We start from the raw sequence: 20452 nt of genomic DNA, 5'->3' as shown, positions 1-20452 counted from the left end.
GCTTTGTTTGGTTGCCAGTACTTTCTGACCCTTGCTGTTCATAAACCTGAAAGAGAAATTTTTAATGAAAGCAAGCTTTTTCTGCACTTAATGCAGAATTGCAGTGTGTGCGATGCTGTAGCAGGAATTTGGCTCATTCTGACGTTATCCGTTTCACTGGGCTGTGACCGTTGGTTTCTGCCTGCTCTTAGCACATGGGCTACTGTGGCAGCTGACTGGGTAGCACTTCTGATCTGTGCTCCCCTCCAAAAAAAGAAAGAAATCAAACCCATGTCTCATCCAGCAACACATGGGGATGTTTTTAGGAGATGAAAAAAATGTTACCATTTATACTATGCAGCTTCAGTATTAATTTGACCATAGAAATAGTATAGCTTTTAAATTGCTTGTTCTTTTGAGTCCTGATCTTCAGTGACAATGGAGTGGATGACGCACAGTGTAATTTGCAACAAACCAAGTGATGAATATTTCTTTATGGCAGCAAGGCATCTTCAGGCTTTCAGTGTTGTTTTAAATAATTATCTTGATTGTAGATAAAATTAGGTGTCTTGTGTTTGAGTCGCTGTGTTAAAACATTTTTTTAAGACTTAGTAGAAGCTTAGTAAGTTCTTTAAACATACTGTTTTTTAATTCTTTGGTGTCTTATTTGCTGATTTTTTTTTTTTCTCTCAAGCAAAACTTAAACTGTCCTCCTTTTTGCATCGTTATGTCATGTCCTGAGAAGTGACAGCTCCTTCCAAACGTCTGGTGGGGGATGAGATAGAGTTGTGAAATGACGAATGCGAAGAATGCATTTGGCTGCACTTCAGTTGAAAGGTTAGACATTTCACGCTCAGCAACTGAGTTTATTACCTCTCAGAACCAAAGGAAATAATATTCCAGAAATGTTGAAAGCCATCTGAACAACAGATCTACAGTTTCACTGTGGAATTGAGTTGCTGTTTAAAAACGGCTGGATTGTGTACTCTTTAACTCCCCCTCTAAAAAAAAAACATCTTAATGATACTTGACTTTGATTTTGGTGTCAGAATTATTTTGTAAGAGGTTTGGTGAAACAGACACAGATGTTTGCAGCTGTATCACACTGTTGCAAGAAATGGGGGTGGTGTTTGGCTCTGTGGGTTAGGGTGCTGTTCCTGTGATCAGAAGGTTGCTGGGTCAAATCCTAAGCTCAGCATAGTGATGTCACTTTTGGGCCCTTGAGCAAGGCCCTTAACCCACAGTTGCTCCAGGGACAGTCTGACCTTGTTTGGTCAATTGTATGTCACTTTGGATAAAAGCGTCTGATGTTAAAAAAAAGAAAAGAAAGAAATGTTAAAGGCATTTGTAGCTTTATATTATAGAGTGAGTTGGCTATAGGACTATTTTGAGGCTGCTGGTCCCTATCACACACACTGCTGAGGTGAGCAAAGGTGCTTGCTGCTCTCACACAGAATGTTACATTTTCCTGCTACATGGTCATTTCATCTGCTCAGATTGTGGTAGAAACAACCTGACCCCTGAGGGCACTGTGTACAAGGAATCGTGGGATTGCATGTCCTAGAGAGGACAGATCTGAATGCTAGGTATCTACTACTTTATTTAGAGGAGTTTTGCAGATTAAAGGGGCTTTTCAGACTTTTAATGAATTGTGTGCTGCTGACTTCAAACGAAGCCTTTTGCTTGCATTCGTTGCATCGTGAGCATGGGAGGCTTGAAGTGGTACAATCACTGAATCCATTAGTCAAAATATGTGTAGGGGGTTGAAAATGGAGAGATGGCATTCAGACAACACTGACACACAGCCAGGAGACAAGATGTCATACAGACAAGCATTTATTACAGGAACAATCTGAGCTCATGTAGGATAGGATAAAGCGCTCTGAATCAGTGAAATATGTTGATTTGGTTTTGTACTGTAGATGGAATCATTCACAGTGTCAGATTTAATTGCCCTTTATGGCTTTTAAAATGTGCAATTGTGGTCCTGAATACTCTTTATCTGTTAGTTTATTTTGCAGGAATTTTATTTCCACTTGTTGCAAATCACTGGCTTTTATCTAAGGAGAACAAGGCATGTGTAGTATTCACTGTTTCTAGAAGAGGAGGGATTTCTAACCTGAGTACAAGAACAAGACCACCTTCTGGAACTTAAACTGGCAACCTTTTAAGTTATCCATCCACCTACCCACTACACTGACTGGTACTTTTACTCTCCACTGTTTTTATGCTTCAAGGAAAAGATAAAAGGACTTACTTACATTTATATTTATTTTATTTAACAGGTGCTTTTGTCCAAAGTGACATACAAGTGAGGTTAAATAGCACATTACTAACATGACTGTCAATGAGGCGACTGGGCATAAGTGTGACTATACTGAGCCTCCAGTTAATGCCCAGGTAAGCGTTACTGGAGCACGAACTACACGGCATCTTCTGGACAAACCAAGAACCTCATTTTACATTATCTTTAACTTTTTTTTCTGTTTTTCACCACTTATGCCTACAGGGGAAAATTTCAAAACATCATAGTTTTTTTTATTTATTTTTTTTGTATAATTCATTCTTTTGGGAAATTATCTTTGCCGGGCAGAAATTTCCATTCTTAATGCTTAATTTTGTCTATTGAGACCTGGCTAGTGCAGCTTTTAAGAAGTAGCCTCTCACTGTCATATCAGCCTTGACTAATTACATACCTGTTTGGTTTTGAAAACCCACTGATTTTAATTCCTTGCTTCCAGTGACTTTGCACAAATCAAACTGCTAACCCAAAATGTATATCAGCTTGTAATAAATTAGAGTAAATTAGTGGCTTTCCTACATTTTGGCAGTTTGGTCCATAATGGTAATGACGATTGTATTATGTATCATCTCTTTGACTAATGCTGTTTTTTAATACATAAAGCCTGCTGGTATTAGATTGAAAGCTCCGTTTGTAATTTATATTTCTTGTTGGAACCTTTTCCTGCTTTGCACTCGTCCTCGGATGCTCTCTGAATCTGACTGGATAAACCACCTTTCAAATAAGTAATACTTTCAGGCTCAGCACTGTTTAGAGAGAGACTCTCATAAGCCAGTGGCCTGACAGTGCTTTGTTACACAGTGCTTCTGAAGGGGTAGTTATGGTTTAAAAAGAACCATGTTATTTATTTTAGGTTAGCGTGGAGATAGTTGCTCTGGGTTGTTTCCATAACAGATGTGCAGGCCTTTGTGTTTGTCTCAGCCTTCATTGTGGATTAAGAACCTGTTTCACTTCACAGCTTGAATGTGGACATGATACTAAACACCATAGTGACTCTTGTTATGATAATAGATTCTGACTCAGGGCTTTTTTAGTGGGGTTCTCCAGCTTTTCTTTGTGATCTGAACCTCATTGCAACCCTTTTCTTTTACAGCCAGGTGTGAGGCTTGGTCATAAAGCAGAGGTTTTGCCCAAGTGCTTAGTGTGCTTCTATTGTGTGAAGTCACTGAAGAGGTTGAAGGTTGTGAGACAATATTGGTGGGGTTTCTTATGTACAGTCAGACCTATTCAGAGCTGCATTGCTTGTTGTTGGTGGTGACTTCAGTGAATCTGTTTATCGTCAACTCCCAAATGCATAATTTACTTTGAGATGCACTGGATGTTAACTGCTACCATTAAAGTTCAAATTATTATTATTTACTTATCTATTGTTAGTATTTATCTACTATAGTTATTCTACCCTGCTGTGTTGCTGCTGTCTCGCTTCTTGTTTACATACATACACTTTGTACTACATACATAAACCCCCTTGTTTTTGCATTGTCCTTTATTTTGGACTTTATTGTGAAAACCCTCCCCCATAATTGTTTTATGTCACGCCGTCGTCCTGGGGGGGATGCTATTTTGTGCCACTGTATACCTGTATTTGGATGGTGTGACAATAAAGCACACTTTTACTTGACAATGAAAACTGCAGTTCGAGTGGTGACGTTACTGTAAGCTTGTAAGCTAACCAGTGGCTGAATGTTGTCTAACTGGCTTTCCAAAGCCCATGGGATTAATGAACTGCAGTGGCGGTAGTGTGTGGAGTGTATCGCCTTTGTCATGGTTAAAATAGTCACACTGCCCTACATAGCAGAATGGGGCCTCGCATCGACAAATATAGAAATGCCGTTCAGTGTTTCTGCAATCGAAATCTTCCCTCTTATTCAAGGTTAAAATGAAAATGACCTATATTCACCTTCTATATTTGAATAATGCTATGGCCTGCTGGGGAGACGTGTGCTAGACCGGGTGTCTCTAGAATGGTTTTGCATATGATTTAGTCATTTCCTTCACTCTCTTTTGATGATTGTATTTGAATGCTCCATGAAAACATTTTGTCCTCATAAACTTGGCCCTGTGGCAGTGTGCCAACCCTTAACTTGTCCAGTAATTTCTTAGCAATCTCCCACCATTTTAGAAATCAGTCTGTAGCTGAGAGCCATTGTGCTACATCATGACCCAGTGTTTTCAGTAAAGGATCTTTGGAAGTTTTTAGCAAAATCTGCATCTCAAAAAACATGAAGTGAGGCTAAGTAGAATAACTGATATGGTTTTATAGAATTTGATCCTGTCGACCTTATGGGTGGTTTGATCTCCGATTCATCTGCAGCTATAAATACCTAGGAAAGGTGCCAGCCTTAATCACAGCTACCTTTGTACAACCATTTCCATAAAGTTGTGACGCTGTGTAAAATGTAAATAAAAATAGAATGCAATGATTTACAAATGACATAAACCCATATTGAATTGAAAATAGAACAAAGATATGTCAGATGTTAAAAAGTGAGAGGTTGTATTGTTTTATGACAAATATATGTTTAATTTGAAGCCAGTGATGTGTTTCAAAAAAAGTTAGGATAGGGTATGAGTGTTGTGTCACCTCTTCTTTTAACAATACTCTGTAAGTGTTTGGGAATCGAGGGGACCAGTTACTGGAATTTTGAAATTGGACTGTCCCATTCTTGCTTGATGTAGGATTTCAGCTGCTCAACAGTTCAGGGTCTCCCTTGTCGTATTTTTCATTTAATGATGCACCAAACATTTTCAATGCGTGATAGGTCTGGACCGCAGGCAGGCCAGTGTAGCACCTGAACTTTTCTACTGCAGAGCCATGCTGTTGTAATACATGCAGAAAGCGGTTTGGCCTTGTCTTGCTGAAATACACAAGGCCTTTTTTCTGAAAGGCATTCTCTGAATGACTGCAAATGTTGCTCCAAAACCTGTATGTATTGTTCAACATGAATGGTTCCTTCCTAGATGTGCAAGGTACCCAAGCCACGGGCACTAGTGTACCCCCATGCCATCATGGATGCTGACTGTTGAACTGCCTGCTGATAATAAACTGGATGGTCCCTCTCCTCTAGCCTAGAGAACGTGGTTTCCAAAAAGAATTTGAAATTTTCGTTTAGGGCTGCCGTGATAAATCGACATAATCGGTGGCGTCAACACTTAAAATGCGTTGACATCAATAATTTGAATTGCCGCGTATTTTGTACAATTATTTTAATGAAATTAACTTTTTGATTTCTAGTTTATTATAACAAATGCTTTCCTTTAGTATCACTACGTGTTTATAGGAGTAGCTCAAATTATCACAGAACAAAGTTTTAATGGCATTACACCACCGCATTAACACTATGCGTGAGCACCTGACGAGAAAACACGTAGGTCCTATTCTAGACCCCCAGAATAAACACAACCACTCTAAGTGTTGTCTATTCATGTTTATTAAATTGCCATTAGTATGGAGAGCATTTTAACTTCTTTTGCCCTTGCAGCTGCCAAATACCCTCATTATTAAAGCCATGATCTTGTCCGCCTGCTTCCTTTGAATTTACATTGAATAAGTGTTTGAGAAAATGTTTAGGCTAGAATCTGGGCTTATTCTATGTTGATTAGAGGTGCCAGTGTGTATGCTGATGTGCGTCGGGCTTGTTTGGACCAGTGATCTTGTAAACTAAAACAGGAAGGAAAATGGTAACTAAATAAAAAAAATTAAAAAATAATTCATGAACTGAAATGAAAACTATATGTACAAAAAAGTGTCATACTGTAAACTGTAAAAAGTATCATCACACCACCAATGTCTTTTTTTACTTTGTTTAACCACAGTATCTTGTGTTTGAAAGATGTCATGGGCTGTTCCTTATCTCTTCCATGATATAACATAACAGTTGCAAGTGGCTTGCTTCGCTAACCGAATTTATTAAATATAGCAATACGCCAAATTTATACAGATTACTAACTTTTGGGCATTGCAAAACACTTCTCATTAATATGCTAAGCTTACTACTATTCTGCTTATTGAATTTTGGGCATAAGTAACATCAGTATAGTGCTGGAAAGCCAGTGTCCATTGTCTAAACCAGTGGTTCTCAAACTCGGTCCTCAGGACCCACCCCCCTGCTTGTTTTCCAGCCATCCCTACCCTAGGGCAGTGGGTCCCGAGGACCGAGTTTGAGAACCACTGGTCTAAACCCTGCAATGGCAGTATTTTATTCTTTTTTTTAAATCTAATTCAGTTTACTGTTGTCAAAATAAAAATATAAATTAACCTATATAAAAAAAACAGCAGTCATTAGTGGCAGCCCTATTTTGATTCTTCAGACCTCAGGACAGTTTTCCATTTTGCCACGGTCCATCTTGAATGAGGCCAGGCCTAGAGATGTCGGATCTTGTTTAGATACGGTTTCTTCTTAGCATGGTAGAGTTTCATCCTGCATTTGTGGATGCAGCGATGAGCTGTTCACAGACAATGGTTTTCGGAAGTGTTCCTCAGCCCATGCAGTATTTTCCTACTGTAGAATCGTGTCTGTCTTTAATGCGGTGCCACCTGAGGACCCAAGGACCACAGGTATTCAGTATTGGTTTTCGGCCTTGTCCTTTGCGTCCTTTGATTTCTCCAGATTCCCCGAATCTTTTAATGATTATATGTACTGTAGATGATGAAATTCCCAAATTCTTTGCATATATTATGCTGAGGAACATTATTTTTATATTGTTGCACTATTTTCAGAGTGCTGAACCTCTCCCCATCTTCATTGCACCAAGACTCATACACAATTATCTTACTGACCTGTTGCCAGTTAATCTAATTAGTTGTGAGGTATTCAACCAGGTGTTTTCGTTTAGGCATTACACGACTTTTCCAGTCTTTTGTTGCCCCAGTCCCGACTTTTTTGAAATGTGTTGCTGGCATCAAACTCAAAATGAGCATATAATCGTCATAAAATATTTTCCTGGTTTCAGCATTTTGATTGTTGTCTTTGTTCTATTGTCAGTTAAATATGGTTTATATGATTTGCAAATCATCGTATTCCGTTTTTTTATTTGCATTTTACGCAGCATCCCGATTTTTTTTTTTTGGAAACGGGGCTGTACAACAATTATTTCCTCATAATGTTTCAGCAGCTGCTCATTCGGACCGTAAAACATGCTTGGATTCTTTCACAAAGCTTAATATTATTATTTAGTGTTGTGTCTTTTTGTTAGTTACCTGTTATCTGAAGGCATTTCACTGGGTAGATATGCTTTTTATAACAGTGCATGCAATAAAAAAAACCTGTAACTAAAACATTAACATTTGTGTCCAGGACATAATGAGATCTCTCGCTTCGGGGGCTCCATAACTCTGCCGCTTAAAATGGACTTCCCCAAGATTAAGCTTCATCTTCCCTATCTTTGCATTTTTCTGTGGCCATGTGTTTCTTAATATAATAATGTTGCAGCTGGTTAAGTACATATTTTTTTATTTGTTTGTTTATTTGGTGTCTGCGTGTAAATATTGTACATTTTTAGAGGCACCAAATACCAGTACTAATGTACATATGCATTTTTAAAAAAATGGAAAATGCGTTTGACCACATCGTTTAATGCTTGGCTGCTCGCCCTTTGTAATGTTTAGCAGTGAAGTCTGTTTCATATTCTTGCAAATAATTTTATTCCCTGCCTTTCAGATTCTATAAAACCATATCAGTTATTCCAATTTTTTTTTCTCATTTCATGTTTTTGAGATACAGATTTTGCTAATCTTCCAACTTTTGCCTTTATGTTTAATTTGGAAAGAAAATAAAAATGGTTATTAAATGCTTAATTAGAAGTTCACCTGTGTCACAATATTCTTGCATGTAAGTCCGGGTGTGTGTCATCTGCAGTTGGTAGATTTCTATTTATTTTTATTTATTTTTAAATAATAATAATAATAATAAACAGGGACAGAGGCAGGGAGAAGTACAGACTGCAGTGGGTGAGCTGTTATTGCCATAGTCATCTTTAAATGTTAGCCTGCCCCTTTAACCTCATGATGAGGCCGGCGAGAGGGGCTGGGTCATGCTGCTTCTGGGTCCTGCTCTGCTCCCCATCGCATGTCCTTCAGTAAACCATGGCGCCGATCCAAGAATTTGTAAATTACAGCCCTTTCCGTTCAGGCATGTAATTGTTGCTAAGGTTTTTTAATTCTCTGGTCTCTTAGACAGTCAGTACATAAGATATGTGGTGTCTGTGCATATTGCTGTATTAATCTTACTCTTGTTAGTCTTACTCTTACTGCACTCCTGTTCCAATGCATCGTCTCATGCTTCACACCCCCAGTACTGCGAGTGGAGAAATGCGTAGTTAAACGTTTAATTTTGAGAACAAGTCTGTTTATTTTTTTTTTATGTTTTTTTAAGGTCATTGGCACACATTTAAGTCTGGAATGTTTAGGCCTGTGTTAGGCCGGTCATATTATGAAGTGAAATATTCAATTTTTATCACGCTGCTTCGTTCATAGTGCATCTCGTGTAAATCGCGCAGAGCTAGAGAATCTAGACCGCCACTTTTTTAGCGTGATACTTTGCCAATGGCTTCACGTTCTGTTGCGGTGCAGTGGCTACGATTGTGTGTGTGGTAACAGCTTGTATATAAAGTAGCTTTTATTGCTCTGTGCAGTTACCAGGTTGGTTAGCTAATGTTGGGAGCTTGCTTTTTGCGTGAATAAAATGAACAGGCTTATAAATAATAAAAAAAAAAGAATGTGATCAGTTCATTTTGTGGGTTTGCTTATTTCATACAGTGACCTCAGTTAAATTTATAACCCTACGTTTTTTTTAAACTCTGCTCGGTTTGGTAACTGGTCAGAGATAATGTATCAGTAATTATAACTTTTAATGTAGTACGTAATAATGGTGGCATGTGTGAGCAGATATGCTACATTAATAGTAATCAGATAACAGAAATGGGCAATTAACTAATGTCCTGATGTGCCTGTTGTTTGTCTACTAACATTTAAGCATCAGAAGCAAGTACACTTAATCTGGAATTAAGTCACATTAATGGCTCTCTTAAATCCATGAATGTGTGACCACAGGTCATGTTGCTATATCTGTCTCTGTTATGCTTCATCTTGTGTTGTCTGATAATTATAGATATGTGTAATTATGTGTATGTACTAGGCAATTATCTGGGTTGAAATACAGGTTATTTCCCTGGGAATTTTGGCTAGATTTAATATTTACAGCAGAATAATCTTTCTGGAGGTCTTTTGAAGAACGCTATTCCCCAGAACAGTGCGAGATGCTGTCATAAACTTTAACCTAAATATTTCTGAGCGTAACACAGTTTAATTTTTTTTTTTCCTGTTACGTGGCTGCACTAAGTTTTTGAAAAGAAGCGTGATTCGGCGTAAGATAAATGCCAGTGAGCTTCACGGTGTGTCCGTCAGTCGGTTTTCAACAGCGTGACTGTCGGATGAGATCCCGATATGGGGTCCCCCTTGAGCTGGAAAGCAGTTCATCAGAGGATCTGCACACACGTTCGGGATGGGTTACAGTTGATTTGATGGCCTGCCTCTGGATTGTGGGAGGAAGTCAGAGTATTTGAAGATAACCCACACATACCCTAGGGAGACATTTATTCAGTCTGGGCTTGGACCCAGCCCTACTCCTCTGAAGCCATGACACCACAGCGGTCAGCCCTTAACCACTGCACTGCCACTCGCGGAACATATTGATAAAATGATCTGGTAGATAAGTGCGATCAACGGAGCTGAATGAATTGCAAAATATACCTTTGAGTCAATATCATAGGCGTACCAGTAATTGCATCCAATGAGATGGAAAGTTAATTCATTTTATTGGTAGTTTGCTGCCAAACTGGATAACTACTGAAACGAAGCCATTATGTAACATAGCTGAATACACTTTCGAGTAGCGCCCTTTATAAAATAGTTTTAGGTTGATACATTAGGAAAAATAGTTTTTTTTTTTCTTTCTGGCTATCAAAATGACATCAGAATCAAGTTTTATTTATTGAACGTTAAACTGATTTACTGGTTAAATATTTCAGATACCTCGTACTACAAAGTATTGTATTTTTAAAGCATTGTTTTATGCCAAGAGGGTGTATTGCTTTTACTGTGTGTGACAGTATATTACAGTGCGTTTTATAGAGGGCAGTTTTTTGGCTGTTTCCCATGCCTAAAGTAATCATTACAGTGCCCTTCATTCTGCAGAGGTAATGAGGATCATATGAGGATTCATTTCATAGGATGAGAAAAATGGTCCTGATCAGCTAACCATTCTCCATGAAAAAAAGTGTTTGCAGGCTTGAAAAGTCAATTTTACATCTATATACTGGATCCATGCTATTAGCCATTGGATTTTCTCTTCTTTAGCTTTTCAGTCGTTCATAGCGACAAGATCTCTTACTTTGGTGATTGTTGTGTCTTCTTCACTTCCCAGCTGTATGTTCCTTCTGTGGCCTCTCTTTTTTTGGTATCCGCCGACTGGAAAGCTGCTTAACATGACCAACAGTCCACACGGTACTTTTCCAAGGTTTTCAAGTACCATGGTACTTGTAAGGACTAAGGAGTTTTTTTTTTTTATTATTTTTTTTTTTATTGTTTTTTGCTAGGCACCTGACCACCCTTTCTTGATGACAGATAACTGCACAAAAATGAACTTTACCCAAGAATCTATCACACTGATATGTGGATGAATGGGTGTAGAGAGAAGAGCTGGCCTTGCTTCTGCAGTTCTTTCTTAATATACCAGTAGTGTGGGCATTTTGAAGCTTCACCAGCATGCTCTGGCTTGACCGGCATGCCTTTACATGCCTAGACTGTAATCGCCCACCACTGGCTGTTAATCCAAGGGCAGTTTCCCAACTGAGTTTCCCAGCCTGACGGACAGGCCCTGACACAGATGTGTGCCACACAAACCACGGCTGCGATTGCAGCTTTTTGGCAAAAGCGATTTCTCAGCTTTACGACTTCCTCCCCAGCTGCTCTGCAGAAACTCAGAAACTTTTTTTTTTGTGTTGTCCTGAATAGTCGCTGTTTTCCCAATGGAGTGGAGTAAAGCGCGTTCGCTCAGAGAAATGTTTTGTACATCTCGGGGAACCCTTAGGATCCAGACGAAAGACACGGCATCCTGCAGGAATCCCACGCACGTGGTGGAAGTTTTTAACATGTGACCAGGGAATGTGGAAACTTTCCTAGATGTCAGAGATGTCAAGGATGCTGACCACGAGGAATTGCAGTGAAGTTGTACCTTGAATCTTTCAGTTGCCTCCCTTGTCCTGCTTCGCATGTTTATTCATATTACGACTTGCATTTTTAATGCCTATGTAACAGGCTGGTATAAATTTTGCAAATGAATATGAAAACAACCCATATATATATATATGATATATACACACACAAGTGTATGTGTGTATATAATATATATACACATACACACAAATTGATCTGAACTTAGATGGTAGTAAAACAACATTTACAGTGCTTATTGTAACTTGTGTATTAGACTTAGAATGTCGTATCAGGTCTTAACAAATAAGCGTGATAAAAACGTGGTGGTGAGTAGATTCATGAGAGGGGTGACAGGGAAAGGCACCTGACGGCAAACTCATTTAAGCCGCACTCGAGCGATAGCAGTGCCAAGGTCTCCTGAGGCTCTCTGCCTTCATGGTGCTTCCTGATGAAGATCATTAGTGTGGCTGCTGTATAGTTTGGATACAAAGCAGAGTGCTGTTCAGCCGCTGTTATGTCATGTGACATTGTCATCTAATGTCTGCCTCTAATTTTAAAAATCTGTCGTAGGAGTAATGTTGTCTGATAGTTTCCCCACCTGTGAGTGTTTCTCCTTTTTTACCTTCTATCGTTTCTTTTATTCCTTCGTTGCTTTTCTTTCCTGGCCACCGACTGTGCTTGTGGCTCTGCCCCTATCGACACTACAGCATGATTAACTTTCACAGTGAAGAGGTTACCTTGGCAGCTGGGGAAAAAGGAAGTGGTTTGGGAATTAGCTAGACTGGCAAGCTGGATTTGCTTCAAGATCCGAGCTGTTCTGTTCTGTTGGTAAAAAGAAAACGCACACACAATGTAATAAAACACTTTATTTTGAACTGGGATGTAATTATCTGAGGGGAGACATAGATATACTTTAATTATGTCAGGTAAATTTTCTGTGAGAGCCAGACTCCCACTGAGGGTTAGTCCACCGAGAGCAAATTTCTATAAAAACAATATCCTCCGCTGCACTATTGTGTAGGTGAGCCTGCGATTTAGAGCTGTGAAAGTCACTTCTCACAACTTGGGTAACCAAGTTACTTCTCTGCTGAGACATTTCAAGCCATGGGTTTGCAAGCCTGGTGACTAATGGTATTTTATGTTCAATCTGTTGCATTAAACAAAAAAGGCTACTGTGCAGTAAGATTTATTTCCTGCATAGTTTCGGTTGTTCGTTTACTGGAAGAGTAGGTGGGTTTGGCAAATAATGCTGGACGACGGGTTTATTAAAAAAAAAAAAAACTCTTCCTGTAAGGTGTCCGGTGGGCAAGGGTTCTCAGGTCCAAGGGAGGCAGCACAATTTATTTGAAAATTATAGAAAAAATTATGACCTCGCTAAACTAGGGTTGGGCGGTAGCCTATATTGAATTTTTACATTATATAGATATATTTTCAAAATGAGATATAGGCAGACAAAATACCTTTTATATTAATATGATATTTTCTGTTACTTAGGGCTTCACTAGAATTCCACAGTTCATTTTGAAACATTGTATAAAATATTGCAATTTGCAACATTTATTTTTTTTTAAGATGTATGTTTATCCGAGTGCCTGCGATTTGAACTTGATCTGGCCTCAGCCTGATAGTTAGTCAAGGGAGACGAAGGGTAGAATGAATGAGGAAATGTTTAGGCAGGTCCAGTACAAGCCTTTGGTTGCTCCAGTGACGTCTCGATGTGAGAACGGGCAAGTTCGTCCTGGTATAAAGGGCGTTGTGAAACAGCAAAATAATAATCTGAGTATTTTATGTATGGATAGCTCTCTCCAGCGTGCCTGCTTGCATCACATGAGTTTGAAAACAAGGGCTGCTTTCTCAATGCACCCCCTCCCCCCCCGTGTCCACCAAAGGACCCTTTGACTTCAGACAGGGTGAGAGGAAGGGAAAAAAAAGCAAGCTAAAGCCCCACATCTGTGTGTCTGGCAGTCTCAGGGTAGATGCATCAGATAGTCCCGTGATTTGGTCAACACACCCTTCATGTTATGTGTGTTTTTGCAGTGACCTGAAGCAGTGGCGGTTTGTGGTAATATAAAGACTATTTATCAATTTCATACTACACGGCATGAACTAGTATCTGGTTGACATCTGTATATTTTTCACTTTGTGTTTTTTTTTTATATATATATATATTTTTTAAAATATTTGTTACACTTCGGAATATCTATGGTGGAATGCTAGCATTTTGTGTTTATGCTTGTCAGCATTCAATTCCCCCATAAGAGGTGTCCTTACAGAGTTTCTCTTTGAAGCTAGCTTTATGGATAACTCAACCGACCACAAGTGATGACCTTTTAACCAGACCGTTACTTGCATCAGGGTCTGGTAATGAATGAATAAATATATGAAGATGCTGCTTTTGTGGTTGGTACCGCCGGTGTGTAGGTGGTGTGATCGCCGTACCAGTTCCTAGCACATGGGCTGAAAGTGTGGGCTGCAGAGGGGGAGTGCAAGGCTTTGGAAGCCAAACATCGCCCAGTTGGTATTTCCCGTATTCCAGGAGAGCTCCTTTTAGCCTTCTGCTCTACAGATATTTGCTGAAACTTCATACAGAGAATCTCCCTGCAGTCAGTTTTGCAGAAAAGCAAATAAACATTTAAATCTGCTGGTTTCACTCCATCACAAGTGTTAATTTTCTCCTGTATTTAGTAGATGCTTTAACCACGTCTAAAGAAACATGTAGGTGAGAAAGCAGGGGACAGTGGGCAGGGTCAGACAGTCTCCCTGGAGCAGTTGGAGCCTTACTCAACGACCCAGTGGTAATGTCCTTCAGCTAGGCTTGGGGTTTGAACCCACATCCCTCTGGACTGAGGCACAGATCTCTACCCCACGTAGCTGGGTGCTTTCAGTGCAAAAGGGCAGACTTCACACAGAAAGCATATGAATTAGTGGTAAAACTTTGCAAGAGGATAAAAAAAGGATGATTTAAGTTTTTTTTTTTTTTTTAATGTTCTTGACAACCTACTCGATTCTTCGTATAATGATGTTTTTTTTAACAAAAGACTGTTAAAGACAACTGAATTAAGACAGCTTATCACTTCACAAAAATTCGGTGACGTTGAACTTTCCAGAATTTTTATTGCTTGGTTTAAGGAAGGCTTATAAACTTATAAAATCTGGATTTCTTTTGCCTAGAATCTCTTGCTGTGGTTTGAATTGGTACCATCTGTGGTTAAAATGCTTGTGTTCTGTTTACTGCAGTGTGATGACTGACTACTACCTTTTTTTGATAAGCTTGATAAACTTGAGTTGATCTTTGTTACTCTGCTACAGTTCATATACCATGTTTATGCCTGTAAAACTAATAAAAATGGGGGAGTCGCCGGACACATTTTTGATTGCTCTGTTAATCGTTTTCATGTAGTTCTTTGGGAAGACCTGAAGCCAGCAATTCAGCACCAGTCCCCCCTGCAAAGGCCAGTGGTTCAACCCACAAAACCTGCTTGGTATGTTCTGACGAAGCCTCTGGATGCCACTATGGCGTTTTGACATGTGGCAGCTGCAAGGTTTTCTTCAAAAGAGCTGTTGAAGGTGAGTGTAATGCTGAATTCCCACCGTGGACATATATAAGTCACACATCAACAGAGTAACAGTGTGTTCTTCCTCAATGTGAAGTACAATTAACCACTAATCTTGACATAGATGGACATTTAATTGCAGATTAACATTTGCTTAGTAATCATTTGCACCTGTTTAAAATTTAACTGTAATCAGAAATGCCAAGAACCAAGCTTTATCACGTGCGAGGTTTCCCGTGGATCTGATTTATCGGTTAATTCAACAAACAATTGCCAAATAATTTATCATTGTGCTTTTAATTACAATGCCTGTATTCAAAATGTGAAAATAAGTTTTCTACAGTGTTTTGCTTTTAATTATTGATGACTGGTAAAAGCTGGTATTTAAAATTTGCCAATACTTGGTTTTGTGGTATATAGAACTGTGTTGTTCGCAGCTTGGATTTTTCTTTTCGCATTTATATGTTAGTCCATCCATATGGTCCCACAAGCATAAATTTAGTGCAATGGATTTTGTTATATGTAATTTGTCGTAGGGTTGGTAATCATGATCGCTTTTTTTTGGTGGTGCAGTCAAGTGGTCTTTCTAGGTGCAGTGCCATCTACAGGCAGAAATGTTATAGTACTTTTGTTGTAAAGCTTTCAGGCAGTGAACAGGGAATCATGGCATTAAAAAAACGGAGATTAGCTGGACTTCACAGGCAGAATCCCCTTGACCTGTAAACCCTTACATTCTTAATAGGATGTAGCTGAGTTATGGTTGATAGCAGGGATGCTCATTGCTTTGGGGGGGGGGGGGGCTAAGAGTCATGTCAGTGAGGTCAGCGTAGTGGGGAGAATGGGAGTGTGAAAGTTCTGTACTGGTGGGAATGGGAGCCCTGCTGGGCACTCAGGGATATTCTCCGACTGTCGTTTGAAACTGAAGGCCTATTGAATGGGGGTCAGATGAAGTGTGACTGATCCATCAATTTCTCAGTCAGTATAGTTTTAAGAGCATTACATTCATTCATTTCACAAGCTACATTGTTTCAATTTATTTCGTACTGTAATCAAATTTAGTATCAAATTTAATTCATTTCATGAATTTTTTTCAGCAGTGATAACAGCGATAATTTAAGTGTGACTTTTTTTTAAACCCTCACCTGCAAACTTTATATGTTGAGGGTAAACTAACACGCTTTGCAAACTAATGGTTCGGCTGATCCGTCGCATAGCCAGTGCCACTAATGACGTGTTTATTAGGCTGCCGTTGGTTTCTAAAGATAGCTGAGGATGTCGGCCTGATTTTTAACGTGGCATGAAACCATATTGAATTTACCGTATTGGTCGGTGATGGCTGACATCTGATGGAACTCCGCCAGGCCGCCTTGGAGAGGAGAAAAAGAAACCTTGAGATTCGTCAATCTCTCTGTGTTTGTGTTAAACCTCTGCCTATTTAAATAATGCTATTCTGGCAGTTTGCAAAGAAAGAAAACGATTGCAAATTACATGAGCCGATTCCGAAGGAATGTATTGAGTGATGTGTTGATAATTAAAAGGCTATTCTTATTAACAGCTTTTATGGAGCTTTAAAAACTGAGCGATGTAGCACTAAAATATTATATGTCATTCTTGTTTTTCTTCCCCCATCCTCCGGGTGTTCTCGCTTTGATGAAGGATGGAGAGCACGGCAAAACACTGATGGTAAATATTTTACTATAATATACCTTTATTAGATAATTCTACAGATTGATTTGTGCATCGCACTTATTATTCACAATGAAAACCTAATAAAACTGATCACGCAGCCTTCCCTGTGGTTTATACCTCTTTGCACAGAAGAACATGCTAATGTTCTGTTTATTGACCGTGTATTTTGATGTTCATTTTTTTGTATGTCGAAGCTAGATCAAATATAACTTGTTGCTGGTAAATGCAGAATTATGCTCTACCAAGGCTGTCAGATTAACATATGAACCAGTGATTTATGTGCAAAAGGACACCCTTCAAAGTTGGATATAAGCACTGAGTCAGTGCAGAAAGAAATCTTAGAGAATCGGTCCCTGAAAATTTCCAGCACTATTTTGCCTGAAATCAGCTGCTGGGTTCTGCGAAGTGCTGGCTGTTCGATCATCAGATATAAGCGTTTTGATAGATTTTAATCATAAAAATAATTGGTTAGGTGTAGCTGAGCACACTGGTGTCCATAGCGATGTCTTCTGGTTCTGCTTTGGTTCTCCTCCTCGTTTGTTCGAAAGCACATTCAGCGCATGATGTCCACATACTCCAACTCCTGAACAAAGGCAAATGTGGTCCGTCTGACGCAGTACATTAGAAGCACCGGGATATCTTAGTGCTTCAGCTGGGTGTTCAACTTCATTTTGACCGCCCCTGACCAAAGACGGATGCACCTTCTCTAGCTAACCCTAATAAACATCGCACAGATAGCTGCAGGTCTGCTTTGGTAAAAGCATTCATTCAATTTTTGCATGAGTATAATTGATAATCCCGGTAGTTATAAAGGGTGGCTCTGTGGGGGGGGGCGCTGTTGTCTCACCTCCAGGGCTGGGGGTTGGAATGCCACCCTCCACTGTGTATGTGTGTGCGGTTTGCATGTCCTCCCCTCCGTTACACAGGCTTTCTACTGCGGTCCAAGGACGTGCTGTTAGGCTAAATCGCTAATTTCTCGAAATTGCCCGTAGTGTAAGAATGGGGGAGCATATGTGCATGTATAGGCCCTGTGATGAACTGGTATCCCATTCAGGGTTTACCCAGGTGTTGTGCCCTGTGCTGCCATGCTTACACTCTGGCCTCTGATCACCTTGGCCAGAGAAAGCGGTTGGAAGATGGGTGGACTGTGTGAATGATGAGTATGAGAAATGTCCTAAATCCCTTAAGGTTCACACCTTGCCTTTCCTGTCTTTGAAACATTCACTGGAGTTTCTTCTCATTTTGGGTGTTTCTGGGTCTCTGGCTGTTCACTTCTTCACTGGCATGACTGCGCGATCGTGCCTGTGCCCTCTGTAAGGTATATGGGGCCGTCCTTCATCCAGAAATTGCTCGGGGTGGCTAGGTGAAAAATGCAAAGATCCTTCACGGTCTGTTCAAATTAGCCAGCTGTGCATGGCTCTAAGATCCTGGTGCCTTGGTAATCACAGTTACATGCTGTAGTAAGGGTTTGATTTGTTTTTGTAATATGCGTTAGCAGTTGAAGCGTTAATTATATGACAGATAACGTACTATATGACGGCAGTATGTGATCTTGTCATTTCCTCCTGTAGAACTTTATGGCTGTGAAACAAATATAAGCCTAAAAGTTCATTCATATTGCGTGGTGCTATAAAGGGAACTAGATATCTGTTGTAATATATTGGGGGGGGCAGTTTTGTGCAGTTTTAAAGGCTTATTGCTTTTATGTATCATTCTGCCTGAAAATAAAACTGCTTTGAATATGCTGGTCCATTTAATGTCCTGGATTGGATTATTTTCGTACACATGCAGTGACTAGGAACGTGGCAAAATGAAACATCACCGTGATTAAACATTCAGTCTGGCCAAAGCATGCTACAATGTTATAGAGATGTCAACCAGCCTGTTTTGTTACCCTGGAGCCACATCACTGGTTGTTTACTTAATTGCACCCTAAATGATCCTGTGGTCGGAAATAGAAAACGAGGCGGAAATGTGTGTCCCTCCCCGTTGGAGGACAGAGCGTGTGCCGTAGTCGTGACACTTAGGTGCCGAGAGGGAGCTCTTTAGGGTGCCTTCGCAGGCATCGATTGCTGCCTGATGAGGTTCTGTACCTGCAAGAAGCCAGCACTGTACCTCACGGTCTTTGCAGAAAGACATGCAGTGGAGGAAGGATGCAGAAGTTGCTAGAGAATTAGTGTCCCCCGGGAGCCTTCGATTATCAGGAAGTGGCAGGTGCCATGGGTATAATTGTGGGAGGGTCATGGCTACTATTTTGTCTCTTTCTCTGCCTGGAAGCTGTTTCTTTTTTATGTTCTTTTTGTGTTCTGGGAATCGTGGGATTGTTAGTCATGGTGAAAGTATTCGCTCAAATTCGATTCCAGAAGCGGTTATGCGTAGGGTGGTTTTGCCACTCTGGGGGAGTGAGCTAGGACCAGTGGGAGAGTGGTTGCTCTGGAACTGGCAGTTACTTTACGGAGGGGTTTACGTTCCGAATGGTGGCAGTGAGTCTTTAAGCTGTATTCCAGTGAGTGATTCCTTTGTTTTCAGGAGCAGAACTTAAAAATCTGAATTAAGACTAAATTATTTGAATTAGATTGGTGGTGGTGTATTTTCCGCAGTCGTCTTCATTCTGTTCACCTGTCCTTCTCTGAGAACACTTTTTTATGTTTGGTATCGGTGGTCGTTTCTTCACTTCTCGTGTGAACGTGAACATTGCATGACTCACATTTATCTGCCGCTGTGCCAGGAGAAATATGTTTACTTTGAATGAGCTGTCTGACCTTGGACTCGAGAGTTTTCCTTTTCACTCTTTACTGCGAAGATGAGAACAATGGTATGAGGTGTCAGGACCCCCCTGCAGGAGAGCCCCCTCCCTGAGCCATGATATCTCTGCCTACTTCTTCTCAGGGCAGCACAATTATCTGTGCGCAGGGAGGAACGACTGCATCATCGACAAGATCCGCAGGAAGAACTGCCCTGCGTGCCGCTTCCGGAAGTGTCTGCAGGCCGGTATGAACCTAGAAGGTAAACACATCATTCTCTCCCTGCAGGACCTCCTCCTGTCCACATTCATGCTCATGCTTTTTGCTTTTATCTATATTCTGTTTATTTTTATATAGCACCTTTCACAAGACGGTCACCCCAAGGCATTTAACTAGAGTCTGTGGCAATACATTATTAGGTCATAGATATGAGATGGTGAATGATGGGAGAGAATTCCAGAAGATGATGGAGAGGAACCAAAAATTTCATATGGAGATCAAAGGCTGACTGCCCCCCCCCATACACTCTAACGTTATATAATGCACAGGAAATGGTCATGCACACGTTTTATATATATATATATATATATATATATATGAAGTTACGTTTTCTGAAGTGCAAAGACACGACATGTCGAGTCGGTCCATGCAGCATTTGTCGTCATTGACCGTTTCAATCTGGCTCCACTTGGTCGTTAGCGAAACAACAGTAATAGTATAATGTATTTATGTGACACATCATCTGTCTAGCAGTGGTAACTACAGTCACTACAGGAAGCCGTTCTGGATTGGCCATTGAGTCTTACGGTGGCGGTGATGTAACGAGGTCCACCATGCCTGTGCAGAATCCTGAGCTCCTTTGCTGTGTCACGTACCATAAGGTGACTGCCCCTGTGCAGCCCTCAATGAACGAACCCTTAGCAGGCTGGTATCTGCAGTAAGGTGAGGGCTGGGCCACAGGGGGTGCATG

At 40.2% G+C, this 20452-nt stretch overlaps 1 protein-coding gene across 5 annotated transcripts in view; it reads left to right on the top strand.

Moving 5' to 3' along the window:
* LOC125720025 (glucocorticoid receptor-like) overlaps positions 1-20452 on the top strand; it is a 43689-nt gene that overhangs the window by 13110 nt on the left and 10127 nt on the right. For 4 of the 5 annotated variants that reach the window (XM_048994966.1, XM_048994962.1, XM_048994964.1 and 1 more), the window contains 3 exons: positions 14896-15062; positions 16706-16732; positions 19628-19744. In XM_048994966.1, the coding sequence (XP_048850923.1) occupies positions 14896-15062; positions 16706-16732; positions 19628-19744 (311 nt within the window). The remainder of the gene's footprint in view (positions 1-14895; positions 15063-16705; positions 16733-19627; positions 19745-20452) is intronic. The other variant, XM_048994967.1, reaches the window with a different exon arrangement.

This window comes from Brienomyrus brachyistius, chromosome 24, assembly GCF_023856365.1.
Source record: "Brienomyrus brachyistius isolate T26 chromosome 24, BBRACH_0.4, whole genome shotgun sequence".
Classification (NCBI taxonomy): Eukaryota; Metazoa; Chordata; class Actinopteri; order Osteoglossiformes; family Mormyridae; genus Brienomyrus; species Brienomyrus brachyistius.
Note: the sequence above shows the minus strand (reverse complement) of the source record. Positions and strands in the feature narration are given on the sequence as shown.